The sequence below is a fragment of the Exophiala spinifera genome, assembly GCF_000836115.1.
Source record: "Exophiala spinifera strain CBS 89968 unplaced genomic scaffold supercont1.1, whole genome shotgun sequence".
NCBI classification, from domain to species: Eukaryota; Fungi; Ascomycota; class Eurotiomycetes; order Chaetothyriales; family Herpotrichiellaceae; genus Exophiala; species Exophiala spinifera.
This window is the reverse complement of record NW_015622513.1, coordinates 1,643,989-1,662,176: the sequence shown is the minus strand read 5'-3', so window position 1 is coordinate 1,662,176 and position 18,188 is coordinate 1,643,989. Positions and strand designations below refer to the sequence as shown.

Below are 18,188 nucleotides of genomic sequence, written 5' to 3'. Positions count from 1 at the left end.
TTGAAACGGATACACCGACTGAAGACGCACCACCAACTTCACGAAGCCATCCTATCTCACCTCCTCTACACATTCGATCTGTTCCCTCTGCAATACAATCACAGTCCCGTACTAGAGTCTACGTCCACTGATCTGCCAAAATGTTTATCGCTCGATCAGAATACGGTAAGTGCAGCGTACTCTGTCCCAGGCCAATGCAATCCTAACTGTGCACTTCCAGATCGAGGAATCAAGTGAGTCGACCGGAAATGCGAATGCGAATGCGAAGCATCAATGAGGCGCTTACTGACATCGCCCCAGCACTTTCTCTCCCGAAGGTCGTCTCTTCCAGGTCGAATACTCACTCGAAGCCATCAAACTCGGCTCCACAGCCATCGGAGTACGCACGCAACACCGACCGTCTGTACCATTGTCGCCCTGTCACTGACTTTCACTCCAGGTCGCCACTTCGCATGGCGTTCTTCTCGGTGTCGAGAAACGCGTAACGTCCCCTCTCCTCGTTTCGTCGAGCATCGAAAAGATTGTCGAGATCGACAGACACATAGGCTGTGCCATGTCAGGTCTCCAGGCAGACGCGCGGAGTATGATTGAACATGCACGAGTCGAGTCTCAGAACCATCAATTCAACTACAACGAGAAGCTGGGCGTGGAGAGCTGCACACAGGCCATTTGTGACCTTGCCTTACGGTTCGGTGAAGGTGCGCAAGGGGAAGAGTCTATAATGAGTCGACCGTTTGGCGTGGCGTTGTTGATTGCCGGCTGGGACGAAGACAATGGACCACAACTGTAAGCATACCCAGACCCTTTTGAGACATGTCGATGATTCCCTGACACATCACAGGTATCATGCCGAACCATCAGGGACGTTCTACCGATATGACGCAAAAGCCATCGGGTCCGGCAGCGAAGGAGCCCAGGCCGAGCTACAGTCCGAGTACCACCGATCGCTGACACTAGAGGAAGCCGAGACGTTGGTACTGAAGACGCTCAAGCAGGTCATGGAGGAAAAGCTAGATGCGAAGAACGTGCAACTTGCCAGCGTCACGCGAGAAGCCGGGTTCAGAATCTACGGCGATGAAGAGATGAGCAGTGTGGTCGCAAGACTGGAGGGTGAATAGACACCTGTTCTCAATGACACTTTTGCAGCCGTTGTACATCATATTACGAGCATCACTTGGAGTCGGGAATGCAAACAAGCATAAAGGTCTGGGCGGTAGGCAGTGTGAGATGCCACAATGTCAAAAATGAATGGATTTACCCCATGCCGCTCTCGATTTCGTTTACATCCACTGTACAAATGCTACTAATGTTTATAGATGTCTTTTTTGGCCGTTGCTTGAACCTCGCCTGTGTATGTCATGTGTTTTTTGGCGTTACTACGACTATCACTCTATCCACCAAATATTCACACAGCCTTACTCCGTTGGACGCTCGGCTTGTGGAGTTAGACGTGCTATATGTCGGCGCTGACCATCCTCCCAGTCAATGAGAGCAGAGTGTGCTAATCCGTGTTAGCAGGATTCAGCCTGTTTAGTTGCGAGCACTCACCAGTCACTCTGTTATCCCAGACAACCACGGTATTGGGGGCCCACTTGACTCTTGCTTGGATATCCTGACTCAGAGCAATGTGGTCATAAAGAAACTTCAACAAGTAGTCGCTTTCTTCTTGCTTGAAGCCGACTATGTATCTGGTGAATTGCGGGTTGACGTAAAGTGCTTTCTCACCGGTTGCCGGGTGAGTTCTCACGAGAGGATGGATCGATCTGTGGGATATCAGTGCCTTGTGCTAAGATCTCAAAAACGGACAATGCTTACGAGACTGGGTTTCGTCTCACGACTCCGCCTCTGTTCAGCGCGCTGGTGGCTTGTTCATAACCGGAGTGAACGGCCTGGAGACCAGCGAGACGCTCCCGGAAAGCAGGTGAAAGTCTTTCATATGCTTTGGCCTGGTTGACAAATAAGGTGTCACCGCCGGCATCAGGCACATCGAGGGCGTACAAAAAGGTTGTTCCTGCGCGACAGTTAGGATGGACAATCATTCAGAGCTGCACGTGCGAGCAATAATACCAGGAGGCTGATTCTCATACGAGACATCGCTGTGCCATGCGATCGAGTTGGTGCGACTTTCCAGAAGATCAAGGAAGGACTTGTCTTCAGCACCACGGTGGACAAGGTGGACTTCAGGATATCCCGCTGGTGCACCACTAGGTTCGAGGTCAGATGATGGTCGATACGCTCTTCGACGCCTCCACTCACCTGGCTGGGTGGATGTGCAGTCTCCCAAAGTAGCGGCCAAACTCAAGGGCTTTCTCAATTGGCAGCGACGCCAGGTCTTGATCTCTGAATGCAACCACTTTCTTCTGAGCGACCAGAAGAGCCAGTTCATCCTTGCCCTTGTCATTCAGCTGGGACAGCTGTACTCCAGTAACTTCGGCTCCGATCGAGGCAGTAATATTCTCGAGATGGGTGCCCTCCTTGAGGAGGTTTGGGAAAGTGGGATCGGCATCCTTGCCATGCTCATAATGCTCAAATGGCTCCAGTGGAGGGTATCTAGAAGGAAGAAAGATATGTCAGTTTTCGTACGGCGAAACCACGGGGTCTTTGTGGGTTAAAGACGTAGAGGGGATTGGATCAAGCGTTCTCGCTCGAGACTTACTTTACTCCCTTCTCATTATCCCATACCGGCAAATAGCTGCAACATTGTGAGAATGACTCGTGATGCTTCTTCGAATGTCTCCCTTGCTCACTGTGGATAAGAGGCAGCGGCAAACTTGCCGGTGCCTTTCAATTCATTATCGAGTTTAACATCGGTGGTGGAAATGTCCTTGTATGCGCCCACCGAGGCGCCACTCTTATCCAAAACGGACGGGAGGGTGGCTGAAGATACTGCTGCCATGTTTCTGCTCTTTAACTTCGGCGATCTATTCTATGATCCTGGAGTTCACCTGGCGAAGAAACCGCAGAGAGGGGGCCGTGTCACTTTTATATCGCAGGCTGGGTATTCGGCATGGCACCATCTCCAACGACTTTTTCCGCAACACGACACCAGCATGCTCACTCACGCAATCGACTCTCACCCCGCCCGGTTCGTCGTCAATCAAATCAGAGAAGGAAACATCATCCAGAAACGGAGTAGCAACTGTGCTCGGTCGCGATGGCCATGATTGGGTGGAGCTGAACGTTGCGTCTTCTTCCTCGAAATTGCGTGATCATCCACATCGCCTCAACATGGAAGGTGTTTTCCACGTCTTTCTCACACAACGTGGCTCTTGTGTGTACGGACAATGACCCGGCCGAGTGCGTGGTTCGACATGTTTACTGATAAGCATCATGTCAAGTAAAGGTTGCGAAGGATAGAGATTCGTGGCGTTTAAGCATGGCTACCCCCAAGGCCGGACGTCCCCATCGCTCCAATGGTACGGGTAGGTTAGAAGCATCACTTTTCTCTGCCTGTGCCGCTCTGCAAAGACTCCAAACAGCGCCTGCACATGTTCGCCTCGAGTAAGACCGGCGTGGATCGGGGTGCAAGCCGGCATCGGTATCGGCTCGAGAGGGTCATCTCTCAGGGCTGTTTGTCTCTGTGATCTGGGGCTGATCTTCATCCTATCGTAGGTTGGTCCCTCGAGAGCACGTAATTGTTGCAATGTCTATCTTCCTGCATATTTCCATGCAGATCATCATGCTTTCGCCAGGATACCGCTGCTCTACATCGGTTTCGGGAAGAGATGCTGTACAAGATGGTAGGTCTATATGGTCCCATGCGAATGCCACCTCGACATCCTTCCAAACTTCTTGCACATTTCTCTCAGATCAACAGGCCGCAGTGTAACGGTCCGTCCTCATGGCGAGAACGTCTTTCAACGCTGGTCCGTCCGGGCTGGAGCTAGACCACGATCTGAAAAAGGAGACAGTAAGAGATATGGGTCCCGTCGAGGATTGTTCCAGCTCTGAAGGCAGTTCCTACGCCGAGGACAAAACGTTCATACATGTGGACGGTGAAGACACATATGTGCCCATTGACAAGTATGAAGGTCGCCATCGCTGGGACCCTGAGTTTGAATGGGATCCTGCCGAGGAGAAGAAGCTTGTACGCAAGATAGACTTGAGGATCTGTACATGGGTCTGCCTTACTTTTTTTGCGCTTCAGCTCGACAGAGCAAACATTGTCCAGGCCTTGAGCGACAACTTGTTGGAAGATCTCAACTTGAACACAAACGACTACAACTATGGTCAGACTATATTTTATGTGTGCTTCTTATCAGCAGAACTGCCATCGCAATTAATATCAAAAAAGCTGGGCCCCGACCGCTGGATACCAATTCAGATGATTAGCTGGAGCATTGTGGCCAGTTGCCAGGCGTTTCTCAGTGGGAAATCGTCATTCTATGCCTGTCGCGCGTTGCTGGGCTTGAATGAAGGTGGTTTCGTAAGTTGACACTCTCTCACCCTTCTCGAATTGTTCAAACTCCGAAAGTCTCTGTGGCTGACCCGCCATCAGATCCCTGATACAATCCTGTACCTCAGTTATTGGTACAAGGGAAGGGAGCTTCCTGCTCGACTAGCATGGTTCTGGACATCTTATCAAGCAACAAGCATTGTTGGTGCATTTTTGGCTGCTGCCATTCTCACTATGCGCGGAGTCAATGGTCTTGCCGGGTAAGTGTTTTCCTGCTCTGCAGTAATCCATATGTCAGAGGAACCAGTCCTGACTTTCACAATTGACAGATGGCGATGGCTGTTTGCTTTGGAAGGGACATTGACTGGTCTTATCGGTATCGCTACATACTTCTATATGCCCCCTTCACCCTGCCAAACGGCTTCTAGGTTTCGAGGAAAAGATGGTTGGTTCTCCGTGCGAGAAGAGAAGATCATGGTCAATCGTATCCTTCGTGACGACCCTTCGAAAGGAGACATGCACAATCGGCAAGCCGTCACGCCGAAGCTGCTGTACTATGCCATGTGCGACTGGGAAATGTGGCCAATCTACTTGATTGGCCTCTCATTCCTCATTGTCAATTACCCGGCGACGCAGTACCTATCGCTCATTCTCAAGCAATCCTTTGGTCGATTCGAAGTCAACATGCTCACGATTCCATCGTACGTCCTCTTCATCATCAATCTGCTCTTCTGGACTTGGGTTTCAGAGAAGACAAACCAAAGATTCTTGACCGGTCTCGTCAGTCAAATTTGGGCTATGCCACTGCTTATTGCTTCGGAGTTGCTCCCTGCTGGAGCCTCACGGTGGGTCAAGTATACCTTGGTAACTCTCCTGGTGGGTACACCATATGTCCACGCTATCCATGTGGCGATCACCAGCCGCAATGCCGGGTCTGTACGAACAAGAACTGTTGCTTCGGCCTTGTACAACATGTTTGTACAGGCAAGCAACATCATTGGGTCGAATGTGGGTTCATCTTGGAATCACTGTGTTGGAAAACACATCGCTAACAGCACTTTACAGATCTATCGCAATAATGACAAGCCAATGTACCGCACTGGGAACAAGATTCTTATCGCCATTTGTGCGTACAACATGCTGCTTTTTCTGGGAGCCAAAGGCTTTTACGTTTGGAGGAACAAGTACGTCGGAGAATGAATCGTTCAAAGGTCCGCCCATGATCTAACACGGTGTCTACAGGGTCCGAGATCTCAGGTGGAACTCAATGACGAGTGCACAGCAAAGAGAATATCTGGCGACGACTACCGACAAAGGCAACAAGATGTTGACCTTCCGCTTCGCGCATTGAAAAGCCGGTACAATGCCTAATCATACCCTACAACCTCGACCCGACGGGAGATAAATGAGTACCTCAGGGAGATAGCATAGACACCCCAAAGATGTGATACTCTGCACGGGATATTTGTGGTCTCTCAATTGTGACATCGGAGCTCAAGGGAGACGAATCCAGGCCAACCAGGGATCTCTTGGTACGCTCTTTTGGCCAATAGACGTCGTCATGAACAAAGTACGGAGGTGGGTTGTTTTAAAGTACTCGTTCTAGGCATAGCTAGTTCTGGACTGGGTACCTATTTCCCTACCTATAGGTAGGTACCTTAATCAAAAAACTAACTATCTGGTCCGACTGGGTGTCCAATGAGACGTTTAAATGGTCTGTACAAATGCCCCCCTTTGAGCATTGACAAGGAGGATGCATCTGGTGGGAGCAAAGAGGTAGTAAACGTCTGTCGTGTCCACTGCACCGAGTATCTCATCGTACAGGGACCTACTCGCCGACTCGCCGACTCCCTGACTACTCGCATGTCTATGTACTTGTGCGTCGTTCATGCGGGGAAATTTACACACGATATTTTCTCCTGCTTGTATTTACCGAGTGAGTCTTGATCCTCTCCAGCGCTTAGACAAGTCGATCCGTCAATCAGCCGAGCGTCTCACCGTCACGCGTGGGAAAATCCATCAATCGTCAACCACGTCCCTGACGTAAAAGTTTTGGCTGTCCATGGTTCGTCAACTACTGGAATACTTCGCATCAGATGGGACGCCATGACCGAGGCCAAAGACTACGTGAACCAACACCGCCAATCAAGCCCGTCACCACCCAGCCATCCCACTCGGATGAGTGACCAAAAGGCATCTTGGTCCACCGGCACCATCGACATGGACGGCGTGGCAGGTGGTTCGACGGCGCCAGAAGGAGCGCACAGTCGCAAACGGTCCGCCGACCATCTCCCCTCGGAACCACACATCTCGCGCAAGGGCCGAGCATGTCTGGCGTGTCGCAAACTCAAAGTCAAATGCGACAGCCTCGAGCGCGGCGACGCAGGGTGTTCTCGCTGCCAGCGCCTCGGGGTCGACTGCATCACGTCCAAACGCATGCGCTACAGTCTCGAGGACGAAGATGGCCGTCTTCATCCGCACGTCGTCCGTCTGGACCGAGCGGTCGAGGACATCCTCTCGCATCTCAAGATGCCTTCACTCGACTCGTACGCTCAGTTTCAATCTTCTGCTGTCTCCGAATCTCACCATCAACAACCATCGATCCAGCTTCTTCCTCCTCATCACCATCATCATCATCAACAGCAGCAGCAGCAGCAGCAGCAGCACCAGGAGGAGCGGCATTCTTTACTCCTGGCACCGACCGAACCACCGTCGCATTCTCAAACCACGCGCGAAAACTCCAGGGAACCACCGGGCACCGTGGACCCGGAGAATGCGTCGTCGGAGATGGCGCCGGCACCGATGGGCTCTCTGTACGAGGTGACGCAGCTCACGTCGCTGCGCAGCCGGCTCCTCAAACACGGGGCGCCGGCGGGGCGGCGCAACTCGCGGAAGAAGATGGACCACCACGACATGGTGTCCCTGGGCGTGCTGAGCGTCGACGAGGCCGAGGCCATGTTCGCGCTCTTCAAGACCACGCTGTCGCGGTACCTCTTCGACGCGCCCATCGACGAGTCCCGCTCGCTGCAGTCGGTCCGCGAGTCGTCGACCCTGTTCTTCACCGCCATCGTCACCGTGACCAGCCTGCACATCCCGGGCCGCGAGCACGTCTACGCCCTCGCCCACGGCCACCTCCGGGAGTTGATCGCCACGAGCTTCTTCGACCGCTTCCACACCCTCGAGGACGTCCGCGCCCTCTGCATCGCCGCCTTCTGGCTGCCCGACCTGAGCTGGAAGTTGTCCGGGCACTGCGTGCGCATGGCCACCGAACTCAACCTGCACCAGGCGTTCTACAAGGCCTTTTATTCCGTGCGCCAACAGTCGAAACCACCACAACCACCGCCACCACCGTCGCTGCTTGCTCCCCAGCCCCAGGAGCACGACTCCGGCGGCGGAAGCAACAGCAACAGCAACAACGGCAGCACCCGAGGCGACGTGGAGCCTGACCGCCCTGCCCAGCTTGAGCGCGCGAGGCTCTGGTACCTGCTTTACGTCCTGGATCACCATTTCAGCATCGCCTACGGTCGGCCGCCCGTGACCGCCGAGCTGCAAGCGATCAAGGAATACGACGTCTTCCTCAGCGCCCCCGAGTGCACGCCCAGCGATCGCCGGGTCTTGTCGCAGGTCACGCTGTTCATTATACTGAGCCAGGCGTACGGGCACTTCGGGCTGGAAGCGGAGAGACTGATGGATGGAGATGATGTGTCTTTGCGTACCCACGCACGCTTCATCGAGGATCTAGATAGATGGAGGTACCAGTTTCGCCACGCCCTGAACAGAGATGCACATATCGGGGATTACCCCGCCGTCGGTACGTTTTGTTCTCTTTTTTTGTTTTGAAGACCCCCAAGCGTGGACGAAAAGGAAAAGGAGACCATGAGATGACAAAAACCTGACTGTGAGAAAATACTACAGGCGTCGATTTACATTACTACTTCGCATCCATGATGCTCAATTCCCTCGCACTACGGGGGCGGTCGTTGTCCACCATCTCCTCGACATCGACTCTCCCAACTAGTCTTCGGCCGCTCGCGTCCCAGGCCATAAACTCGGCCCACCAGATCTTGATCGTTGTCCTCGACGAACCTTCGATACGAGACTCGATGGTCGGGGTGCCATTGTACTTGCACACTGTCATTGCTTTCGCCGTCGTCTTTTTGATCAAGATGTCCTCTCGCTGGGCCGGCATTGGCGTCACTATCGATCCGGATCAGAAAACGAAGCCACTGATCGAAGCGGTAATCGACTTGTTCAGGAGTTGTAGAGCCGGTAAGAATCACATCTTATACGCAATGGCTGATGGTTTCGAAAGATTGCTCAAGAGTAATATGGGAGCACAAGCGGTAACAGGCAAAGCGGAGAATGGCCATGCTCATGGTCAAGCCCTTATGACCGCACGAGCCAACGGCCAACATGCCACCGGATATACACATCCCACACATTCGATGCCGCAACAAGCCCAATCAGAAGTGTATGGCCCCGGGACATCTGCTATCTTAGCCCCGCAGCACAATACTCTCTCTCCAACAGCATACACTCCGCAATCCCAGTCCCACCCAAATGCTGGAGGTGTTTATGATGCGTACTTGTCTCCACATAGCCAACCTACGTCAACCGGGACGTATGGTGGATGGCAGACCGAGGATGATATGCTCTGGAGCATGGGTATGGGCTATGATCTGCTAGCGACCGCGCCTGATGTGAACGCTCAGGGATTCCCAGGCTGGCCTGGCAGTGGGTCTGGTGACATGACTGGTGTCGGATATGGAGTATGAGAGAAAGGTGAACTCTAAGAAATGTTTGCGTGGCTCCGTCCCATCTTTGCCGGTGCAACACGCCTCCTTCTGTTGTTGTTCATGTCTCGTATGATACCCAGAAATGTGCGCAAGAGTTTGTTGATCTGGTCACAGACCTGCTATGCGCGGGAATGAGGCAATGATCTGTTTGCGAAAATCCGTTTGGTCCTACATGAAAAGATAATTGAGGAAAGCTCATCCGTATCTTCGGAATCGGCGTCAGGCTATTTTGTTCCTATACTCCTTCATACTGGTAACTCTGCATTCCTTCTTCCAGATGATATCTTCTGCAAGAACATTTGAATATATGGACCCACGATAGGGATGTTGCCGGCAAAAGACGCGATTGTTGCAAAGAAGTCTCCAAATAGGACGAATATGCCGTAGAGCTCAACCAGGAACCCAGTCAGTGGCCAGCGGATAAGGATGAGAAGGATGCCGGCCATGAAGGCCGCTGTTCCCTTGAGTTTCTGGCGCCTCGCAAAGAATATGATCGTCTTCTGGATCCCGATAATGAGCGTGAGGCCAATGAGGAAGAGTATCTAGTGCAGAGTCAGACGATATATCGGTAAGGAGGAAGCCGCCAGACTCACGTTGCCCATCGCTAGCCTGCTCGCCTTGTTAGCATCGTCCTTAGGATGTGTAAGGAGACATACATAGACCGATCAAAGAACATGAGGACACCGCCTGCCAGGAACAATCCACCTAGTGCAATGCAATCAGTTGAGGGCCTTCAGGAGACTTGAATGTTGCGCTTTACCTCCGGAGCAGAAGGCGACCCCGATTTCTGTCTGGCAATTAGTCTGTGGAATTTATCGAACGACGGTAGAGCGAGCGCATTGCTTGCTAGCTATGAGAGGAACATACTCTGCACATCTGTGAGCCACATGCTAGGCATCGTGAAGCTGAGCTGCGGGAGCGCTGTCAACGGACGAGGGTTGGTCGGATCTTGGGCAGGTGAGATCGACGAGGCAAACGTGAGCAGCGTAACAATGACTTGCGAAGTTCCCGTCTGTCGTCTGTAGGGAGTAGTTAAAGGGTGCGCTTGGTGTTGGAAAAGGGCTTAACTGTTCTCAACCAAAGTCGGCGATGCAGGGGTCGAAATAAAATACGCGTCTCGTGTCTTGTTCTCCAAATGGGCGGACAACGGCAGGAATGACGCAGCCTGCGCTAAATACTCATCCAAGTGCCTGAAGTAATACCCAGTCTTCTCTTCCTGGCGGCTGTCACGACTTTCGCCCTCGACCATGACCTTGGATTCGACTCTTTGGTGACAGGAAATCTTTGTTGTCATCGGCAGACGCCTCCACTCTATGTCGACCACTTGGAAGCGATGAGGAAAGCCAGCATGTCGTGGCTCTGGAGGGTAAGGAACTATCCCAACCACCATTGAACGACTAACTGACCATCCCAGAGCGATGCAAACTCTCCTGCTTCCTTTGAGAAAGCTCTTTCGAAGCTGTCCGCCCAGATCACTGATGCCAACCTTGCCCTTGACACCACCAGGACTCGAGCGCGCCGAGCAAAGGCACTATGGACGCTTTATACCACGCTGACCTACCTCCTCTATACACTTGTCGTGGTTCTTGTACTGGGCCCCGATGCCTGGTTCTGGTATCACTATGCAGGCTTAGTGGGTGCACCGGTCATTATCTATACAGTGCGCAAACTGTTGACTGCATTTTTCGACTGGAGGGTAAATCGGCAACAATCATACCTGGACCATCTGCAGAAACAGCGCGAGTCCAAGATTGCCGACTTGAAGAAGGCTACAAAATATGATAGCACTCAAGAGCTGCTGCAGAAGTATGGAGGCGCTCCACCGTCCAAATCGCCATCAAAAAAACCGCAACAAGGTGCGAAACGACAAGTCAATCGTCCTCCAGAGCGGCATCCACAGAGGACTGGACTACCACCCCCCCCTACGGCGAATATACCTGGACGAAATGTCCAGGCGCCTGCCGGTCTACCACCTCAGGTAGGAAGTCCTCCTGCCTCTCCGACGCATGTCCAGATGCCACTGGCTGTTGAAATGGCCAGAAGCCCTGTGGATATGAGTTCTGATGTTCCTGGGTTTGCTCCAAATGCTTTTGCAGACCCCCCTCCACCAACCACAGCATATGAAACCACCCACCACTGGTATGATCGCATACTCGACGTGATGCTTGGAGAGGATGAGACCGCTGCCAAGAATAGATTGGTCCTTCTGTGTTCAAATTGTCGCCTTGTCAATGGTCAGGCCCCTCCCGGTGTCAAGACGCTCGAAGAACTCGGCCGATGGCGATGCAGTACTTGCGGAGCTTGGAATGGTGTAGAGAGTGAAGGTGCTAAAGTAGTCAAGGAGATCACAGCTGTGTCGAATCTACACGATGGTGAAGAATGGGAGAGAGTGCCAGCAATGTCGAGCGATCACGAAGAACCAGAGGAAGGTCAGCACGAGGACTCGACTAGCCATGAAGCAGTTGACGGCAGTCATGGTGCCACAGGTCGCGATGCCGTGGACGATAACGGGATTTCAAAGCGGGTGACTCGAAGTGCGAGCAAAAAGCCTTCCCTTGACTCACTTGAATGAGACGTGCGACCATAGCAGTTTATTGGTTTCTCATACGTTTGGGACTTCCTCGATGGTATCCATAGTCATGGAATGATCACAGCCTCGCGCAAAGCAGAAGTGGGTTTTTGTCTGACAATATGTGAGCTCGTGTCTTTTCGATTGTTGCTTGGTGGGTCCTTGTCAGACACGTCGTTTGCCAGTGCCAAGGCATACAAAATCCATAGTCCTTCACCCATAAGAAATTTCGGCATCGAAACTGCCCCCTTCTACGGTGTTGTACCATTCCTAGAGACAGATGGATGTGATTCAAGATGTCGAGCTTCATAGTCCGTCCATCCAATTCGGACAAGGACCCTTTTCGTGTCCGGCTGACCGCCGTTTCCATGCTGTCGCTAAAGTTGAAACCAGGCGACATTTGTGAATTGCGTAGGATTGATGACGGCGATACGGGTCGCAAGAAGTTGGCAATAGCCTGGGAGGCTTCCGGTGCTGGCATGAAGGACACGGTCGTGCAGACATCGAAATTGCTACAGGAGGTCTACGGCTTCAAGTTGTCTGACAAGATCACGATTGGACGATCTTTACGACCCATCCAGGACGCCAGCACAGTCGTTCTACAATGTTGCGACGGGGAACTTAGTGAATCAAGTGCTGAAGATTACTCCGTCTATGCAAAGCTTACTCTTCGAGGCAAAGACGCTTTCTTGGTGTCTGATCAGAAGATCTTGTTCAAACTAGGCGATCACGACCGAGAGTTCATCGTCAAAGACATATCAATAAACGAGGACATGATTGCTAGGGTCACCCAACAGACACGGTTCCATGTGACCAATGCCGGGGGCTCCCCAGAAGTCTATGAAGGAGCTGAGATCGACTTTCAGCCTAAGGGACTGGGAGGCTTGGACAAGGAGATAGCCCAGATTCAAGACATTGTCCGAGATTTGTGTTGTCCGAGCGAGCAGAACCATCTACCGTCATATGAACCTATACAAGGTATACTTCTTTACGGAGCGAAAGGGACTGGTAAGACGGAACTGATCTCACAGCTTTCGGGTGCAGAGTGGTCGGTTGTTACATATTGGGAGCCCGGTAGCCAGGTACAGATATCCGCACAGCCACAATTGGTCATTGTCCAACCTGGATATCTTGTCCCGAATGCAGCTGGGTCCATCAACGTGACAAGCAAGCTCGATAGCTTGTTTCGACAGATCCGAGGCAGCCCAACACTCATAGTAGGAGAAGCCCGACATCCAAACGACATCAACCAGTCATTTCGAGCAGCCAAAAGGTTTGGGTGCGAGATCGAACTTCCCATCCCTTCAGCAGTTCAAAGAAAAGAGATACTCCAGGCATTTCACAATGGTGCATCTGCCATTGACGACGCCATCTTGCAAGAAATGGCAGACAGAACGCATGGCTATGTTGGCGACGACCTTTACTCTCTCATGCGGCAAACGATCAAATTGAGCTATGATCGGCTTGGCCTACGTGGACTTTCTCCTAACGAGAGTTCGAAAGTCAATGGCGAAGTTTCAGACGGCTCGTCCCCAAAGACTACAGCTCCGATTGTGACAGTAGAGGATCTCGATCAAGCGCTGAGATATGTTCGACCATCTGCTCTCCAGGAAATATTCCTCGAGAAACCGAAGGTCCGATGGTCGGACATAGGTGGGCAGCACTCTACCAAACGTCAACTACAAAATGCTGTTCAACGACCACTCAAACAAGCAAGCCGCATGGCAGAGTTTGGCCTCCGTCCCAAAAAGGGGCTGCTCCTATATGGACCACCGGGGTGTTCCAAAACGCTCTTAGTGCGGGCTCTGGCAGCTGAAGCAGGGACAAACTTCCTAGCGGTCAAGGGGGCCGAGTTGATATCGATGTATGTCGGCGAAAGCGAGCGAGCCACTCGAGAAGTATTCCGGAAAGCCCGTGCTGCAAGCCCTAGTATCATCTTCTTCGACGAAATTGACGCAATCGCCTCTCGTGGTCGACAAGGGAGCGATCTGAACGTGCTCACAACGCTCCTCAATGAAATGGATGGGTTCGAAGAATTGAGAAATGTCTTTATTGTCGGCGCAACGAACAAACCGGAGAATATTGACCCTGCCTTGATGCGGCCTGGGCGATTTGATAACGTGGTGTACGTGGGACCACCCGATTATGAGGCAAGAAAGGAGATATTCCACAAACATCTCAGTGTGATACCGTACCAGCCCGACAAGAGCTTGGCGGAAGATGTGGAAAAGTTTGCCGAGGATACAACTGGATTTTCTGGGGCAGAAGTCGTTGCCATATGCCAGGAGGCAGGAGAGTTTGCATTCGACACTGATCGAGACAGCATCATAGCCGAAGATGTCAAAGAAGCTATCAGAACCACCCCAAAGAGCATAACGAGGGAGATGCTCAGCCACTACGAAATGTGGAACGCTGCGAGAATGCGCTGAAGGGTTTAATATAAGGCGAGTCCCCCAACCACTGAAGCACCAGTGTCCTTCCTGCTCAAGCATCCCGGCATATCAACGTGGTTAAGCGTTCAAATTGATCCCTTCACCGCTAAGGCTCCTGCTCGACGATCGTTGTGTTGGCTTGATATTAACTGAGATCACACACCGGTTACGACCGGGCCCGTTCGAAGCATGCTTTCAGCCTCATGCATATGCGACGCAATCTTCAAGCATGCGCCTCACATGCGACGGATAGAGATGAGACGTGCCTTCCAACAACCGTGTTCCCCCTCGGAGGCTGCTGTTATCATCCTTGGACTTGGTCTTGAGCCGGTCTTGCAGCCATCCGAAGCATACGTAGCACTGTCTGTAAATTCGGTCCACAGATATCTTGGACTGCTGGTGTTCTGAGACCGAGCCCATTCGAAGCTCCACGCCGCTCGTTCAAAATGTACGCCTAAAGTACCTCACCTACGAGATGGGCCTGATTGCTTGGAGAGTTGACAGTATCAGCGATTACCCGCCCTGTAGCTCCTTCATCGCTGCCATTTGACTGTCATCAAGCGCATTCTGCAGCTGACAACGCATTCTTGCATTGTGGGGGGTGAAGCAAGCTCCAATTGCAGCTCGCACACTTTTGTCGTAATCAAGACGGCTCGCAGCTTGCACATCACACATCGCACATAAGTGGGTCATTTGTGTGGTATCCGCACCTACTGCCTCTCACCATGATGGCGATGTCCTTTGCACGAACTACAGTTTGCAGCTGAGCTTGGTGCGTCTGCAGGAAGCGACATACGCCCAGTCGACGAACAATTGATCACAACTTGAGAGTCCTGTAGAGACTGTTTATCACCCCCCTCTACGAGAACATGCATATGAACCCTACCATTTCAGAGTCATACTGGATGATCTCCCTTCACTCATGTGCAGACACGTTGGAGTGGCTGCAGTGTGGTCATGCCACCAATTGCCTGCATGGCGGTTTGTCCAAAGAGTGTTGACTTTCGAACGACACTGCTGTCGAAGGACAAATTCACATCCTTTCGCATCAAGCTCGTATAATATATCTTCCTCAGGCATCGCCAGACTCTATCGGGGACATGCCGCCGCTGCCTGTGTCTCAAACACATTACAAATTGCCCAACTATCGATTTTCCGTGCTCGGGAATTGCGAATGCACCCTAATCGAAGCCCAATTGTACAAAATTCTGCATCCATTCCGTTTCGTGCGGTGTAAGAGAAGAGCATTCCAAGCATGTCGTCACTTGACTGTCCCTACCGAGGAGCTGTGCTGACTTACGGGCAATGGTGATATTATAGGAACGCCGGGCAAGAATGTCATCATCTGGTGTTGATCGAACGTCAACTCAAAATGGCACTGTGACTAATGGTACCGGGATCCAAGCTGAGCGTCCTCCGGATGTGACCCATTTTGGCATGTTCAACGATGAGATTAATCTTGAAATCTCGAAACTTGACAAAGGGTGGTTGTTCATGCACGAGGCCGTTGAGGGGTTGAAAAAAACTTTCCGCAAGCATGGAAAGGTCGTGTCCACGGTCAAAAATCGTTATGGAGAAGATAATGTCTTGGAGCAAAAGATTCATGACCTTGAAGTTCTTCAGAGAGGATTCACTAATCTTCTCATTAACAATGAAAAAGAACACGAGTCTAAGATCGAGGTGCTTAAGCAGGCCCATGATAGAGAGATCTCAGAATGGAGGGGAAAAGCGGCGGCGGGCGAGCAGAAGCAGAAGCAATATGAAGAGCTTGAGAAAGCCTTGAAGGATCAGCTTGCCGATGACCGGTCGAACATGGAGAGACATTTTACAGAAAAAGAGAAAGAAATGAGGGATGAAATCAGGAAGCGTATAGAGGCCAACAGATCACTCAAAGGTGAACTCAAATTGACCTCTGATGAGCTTGATGGAGAAAGAGCAAAATGCCAACGCCTCGAAGAGCAAAATAAACAATTGCGGGCTCCGTACAATGCGGAGGCGCCAGTCACAACGACCTTCTAGTAAGTTATTGGGTCAAGCTCTTTTCATGTTGACACAACCAAAGGATGAGGCTAACTCTTTGATCTCAGTGAGGAACATTACAAAGCTTTATTTGAGAGCATCGGGAACATCGCAAAGGCCTACTTTGGCAGGCTTCCGGAAGAAGTCATAGAGGTAAGTCCAGGAATTTCCAACGACATCACCTCCTCGGTGATAGCAATGGGGTCGGCAGTGCCTAGGACAATAGATAACCCCACTGACACTGAAACCATGTGCAGGATCCTGCTTCTATCTCGAAAGAGTTGACCGGAAAAAAGAAACTCGCCGTGTTCAAAGGGATACCACTGTCGGATTCTAGTGGCTCATTGCACCTCCGACTTGCTGCCATTCAGAACATCATCAACACCGTCATCCAAACCTATCTGTGGAGGCCATTCTTCTCCGCCTGTCTATCCTCGCCGGGCAAAGACCAAGACCTTCTTCCCACTATGTATGATCACCTACGAGACCGGGGAGATCCGGAAAGGCGCAACTGGAAGATCTCCACCATGAGAGTTCTGGATCGTCTCGACGACGAGGTCCAGACGAAAAAGACTGTTGGCTCCTTGATCTACCACAACATAATTGATCCTCTGGAACCTTTGTTGGCGGATGACCAGGTTGAGGACCTTCGAAGAGATCTGTTCGAGGTGTTCGTCGAGGCCATCGACCTCTGGAAGACGTCGGAGAGAGACGAATTCCCTATACAAGTCAGCATGGCCCCCGATGATCGCCAGCATTGGAACGAAGATCTGAAGGACTATGAGAAGAGAGACATCCCGGATTCTCTCGCGGACTCTGCCATCGAGCCCTACTTGCGCCAAGAACTGGCCGTGAGGCCTCTGGTGACCCGACCCAACCCGGGCAAGACAGAACACGACATGATTTGTTCCGGCGCGGCGCTCTTCTCGGAAACTGGCATCTTCCATGACGGAGCCGTAGAATGGAAGTTCATCAACGGTGGTTCAAAAGCCAGGGCATCTACGTTCTCTTCTTCTACACCTGTGTCGCCCGCCATCCCCACACACAAACGTCAAGGAAGTGTATCTAGCAACGTGCCTTTGGTAAGGTCACCCATCAGAGCGTGGAGTGGGTCGACAGGAGGGTCCGGGTTGGGACTAGGAACAGAAGGTCGGGGCTGGAAGTAAAGAATAGGAACAGAAAGAGAGAATCGACAGATCCGGTAAATTAATGGGGTAAATGATATCCTGTATGTATCCAGTCATTCAGGACCCTTGTCGTGTTGGGGCGTAGCAAGGTTCTTCTTGCATAGTCTCGATGTCGGACGGCGGATTAGGAAGTGTACTTACAGTTGCTTGAGCGGACGCGATATCAAGTGATCTCTTGATGACCTTTATGCACGAAACTCGGCTATGTTGGAGTCGTCCCTACGTTGAGGATAGACAGTGTTGGTTGTTTGGGCTTGGGATGAAGAACAAGGGTCTTTATAGCCCCTTTTCGACCTCATCCTCACGCTCGTCCACGTACCCATCCGGATCTCGTCTCTCCTGGTTGTTCGTACGGGTCAAGAGTCGGTGGGTGGGTCAATCCATGAAGCCTGTTCTACCAACAGCGAACGATCCATTCACTTCTTGTAGGGTGCCATTGGGCCGAAAAAAAAAACTGGGATTGTATGGTGCGTCGTGGAGGGCTGGACGCGACTGAAACGTGCAGGCGCGGGTCATTGACCGAAAAGCACGACGATGGCCCCCCGGCACAGGCTCTGTCAAGTGTGTGCACAGAACGGGCGTGGGGCAGAAAGGACTAGTTAGGGATCAAGTTGACGCCGAAAGGAACATTTACAAGAGAAGGTAGTCCGCAAATCTACAGGGACATGGAACGGGGAGGTGTACCAACCTTGATCAGGCTGCAAAAGTCCATTTTTGTGCTCAAGACGTTGCTGATTATGAAGGCCGCAGGCGCAATCAACATCGGCCCATAGCCTCTATTGTACAGTA

The 18,188-nt window shown here is 51.8% G+C and overlaps 8 protein-coding genes across 8 annotated transcripts; 6 read left to right on the top strand and 2 right to left on the bottom strand.

Moving 5' to 3' along the window:
- Window positions 1-140: 140 nt before the first annotated feature.
- On the top strand, window positions 141-1,118 carry PV08_00628 (proteasome subunit alpha type-5; the record flags this gene model as incomplete). The annotated part of the gene is made up of 5 exons (XM_016374993.1): window positions 141-165; window positions 221-233; window positions 301-379; window positions 440-786; window positions 842-1,118. The coding sequence occupies 5 exons, from the start codon at window positions 141-143 to the stop codon at window positions 1,116-1,118; spliced, it is 741 nt and encodes a 246-aa protein (XP_016240269.1).
- Window positions 1,119-1,415: 297 nt separating this feature from the next.
- On the bottom strand, window positions 1,416-2,896 carry PV08_00627 (uncharacterized protein; the record flags this gene model as incomplete). The annotated part of the gene is made up of 7 exons (XM_016374992.1): window positions 1,416-1,501; window positions 1,549-1,763; window positions 1,816-2,011; window positions 2,068-2,204; window positions 2,257-2,550; window positions 2,657-2,692; window positions 2,748-2,896. 7 exons carry the CDS (start codon window positions 2,894-2,896, stop codon window positions 1,416-1,418), a joined length of 1,113 nt encoding a protein of 370 aa, XP_016240268.1.
- A 945-nt stretch (window positions 2,897-3,841) lies between these two features.
- PV08_00626 (uncharacterized protein) lies at window positions 3,842-5,747 on the top strand (the record flags this gene model as incomplete). The annotated part of the gene is made up of 5 exons (XM_016374991.1): window positions 3,842-4,426; window positions 4,499-4,656; window positions 4,726-5,404; window positions 5,462-5,580; window positions 5,639-5,747. 5 exons carry the CDS (start codon window positions 3,842-3,844, stop codon window positions 5,745-5,747), a joined length of 1,650 nt encoding a protein of 549 aa, XP_016240267.1.
- A 755-nt stretch (window positions 5,748-6,502) lies between these two features.
- PV08_00625 (uncharacterized protein) lies at window positions 6,503-9,171 on the top strand (the record flags this gene model as incomplete). The annotated part of the gene is made up of 2 exons (XM_016374990.1): window positions 6,503-8,207; window positions 8,312-9,171. 2 exons carry the CDS (start codon window positions 6,503-6,505, stop codon window positions 9,169-9,171), a joined length of 2,565 nt encoding a protein of 854 aa, XP_016240266.1.
- A 266-nt stretch (window positions 9,172-9,437) lies between these two features.
- On the bottom strand, window positions 9,438-10,090 carry PV08_00624 (uncharacterized protein; the record flags this gene model as incomplete). The annotated part of the gene is made up of 5 exons (XM_016374989.1): window positions 9,438-9,734; window positions 9,786-9,801; window positions 9,849-9,897; window positions 9,953-9,979; window positions 10,060-10,090. 5 exons carry the CDS (start codon window positions 10,088-10,090, stop codon window positions 9,438-9,440), a joined length of 420 nt encoding a protein of 139 aa, XP_016240265.1.
- A 450-nt stretch (window positions 10,091-10,540) lies between these two features.
- PV08_00623 (uncharacterized protein) lies at window positions 10,541-11,764 on the top strand (the record flags this gene model as incomplete). The annotated part of the gene is made up of 2 exons (XM_016374988.1): window positions 10,541-10,558; window positions 10,607-11,764. The coding sequence occupies 2 exons, from the start codon at window positions 10,541-10,543 to the stop codon at window positions 11,762-11,764; spliced, it is 1,176 nt and encodes a 391-aa protein (XP_016240264.1).
- Window positions 11,765-12,057: 293 nt separating this feature from the next.
- PV08_00622 (uncharacterized protein) lies at window positions 12,058-14,190 on the top strand (the record flags this gene model as incomplete). The annotated part of the gene is made up of 1 exon (XM_016374987.1): window positions 12,058-14,190. The coding sequence occupies one exon, from the start codon at window positions 12,058-12,060 to the stop codon at window positions 14,188-14,190; it is 2,133 nt and encodes a 710-aa protein (XP_016240263.1).
- A 1,338-nt stretch (window positions 14,191-15,528) lies between these two features.
- PV08_00621 (uncharacterized protein) lies at window positions 15,529-17,378 on the top strand (the record flags this gene model as incomplete). The annotated part of the gene is made up of 3 exons (XM_016374986.1): window positions 15,529-16,211; window positions 16,281-16,365; window positions 16,470-17,378. The coding sequence occupies 3 exons, from the start codon at window positions 15,529-15,531 to the stop codon at window positions 17,376-17,378; spliced, it is 1,677 nt and encodes a 558-aa protein (XP_016240262.1).
- Window positions 17,379-18,188: the final 810 nt, after the last annotated feature.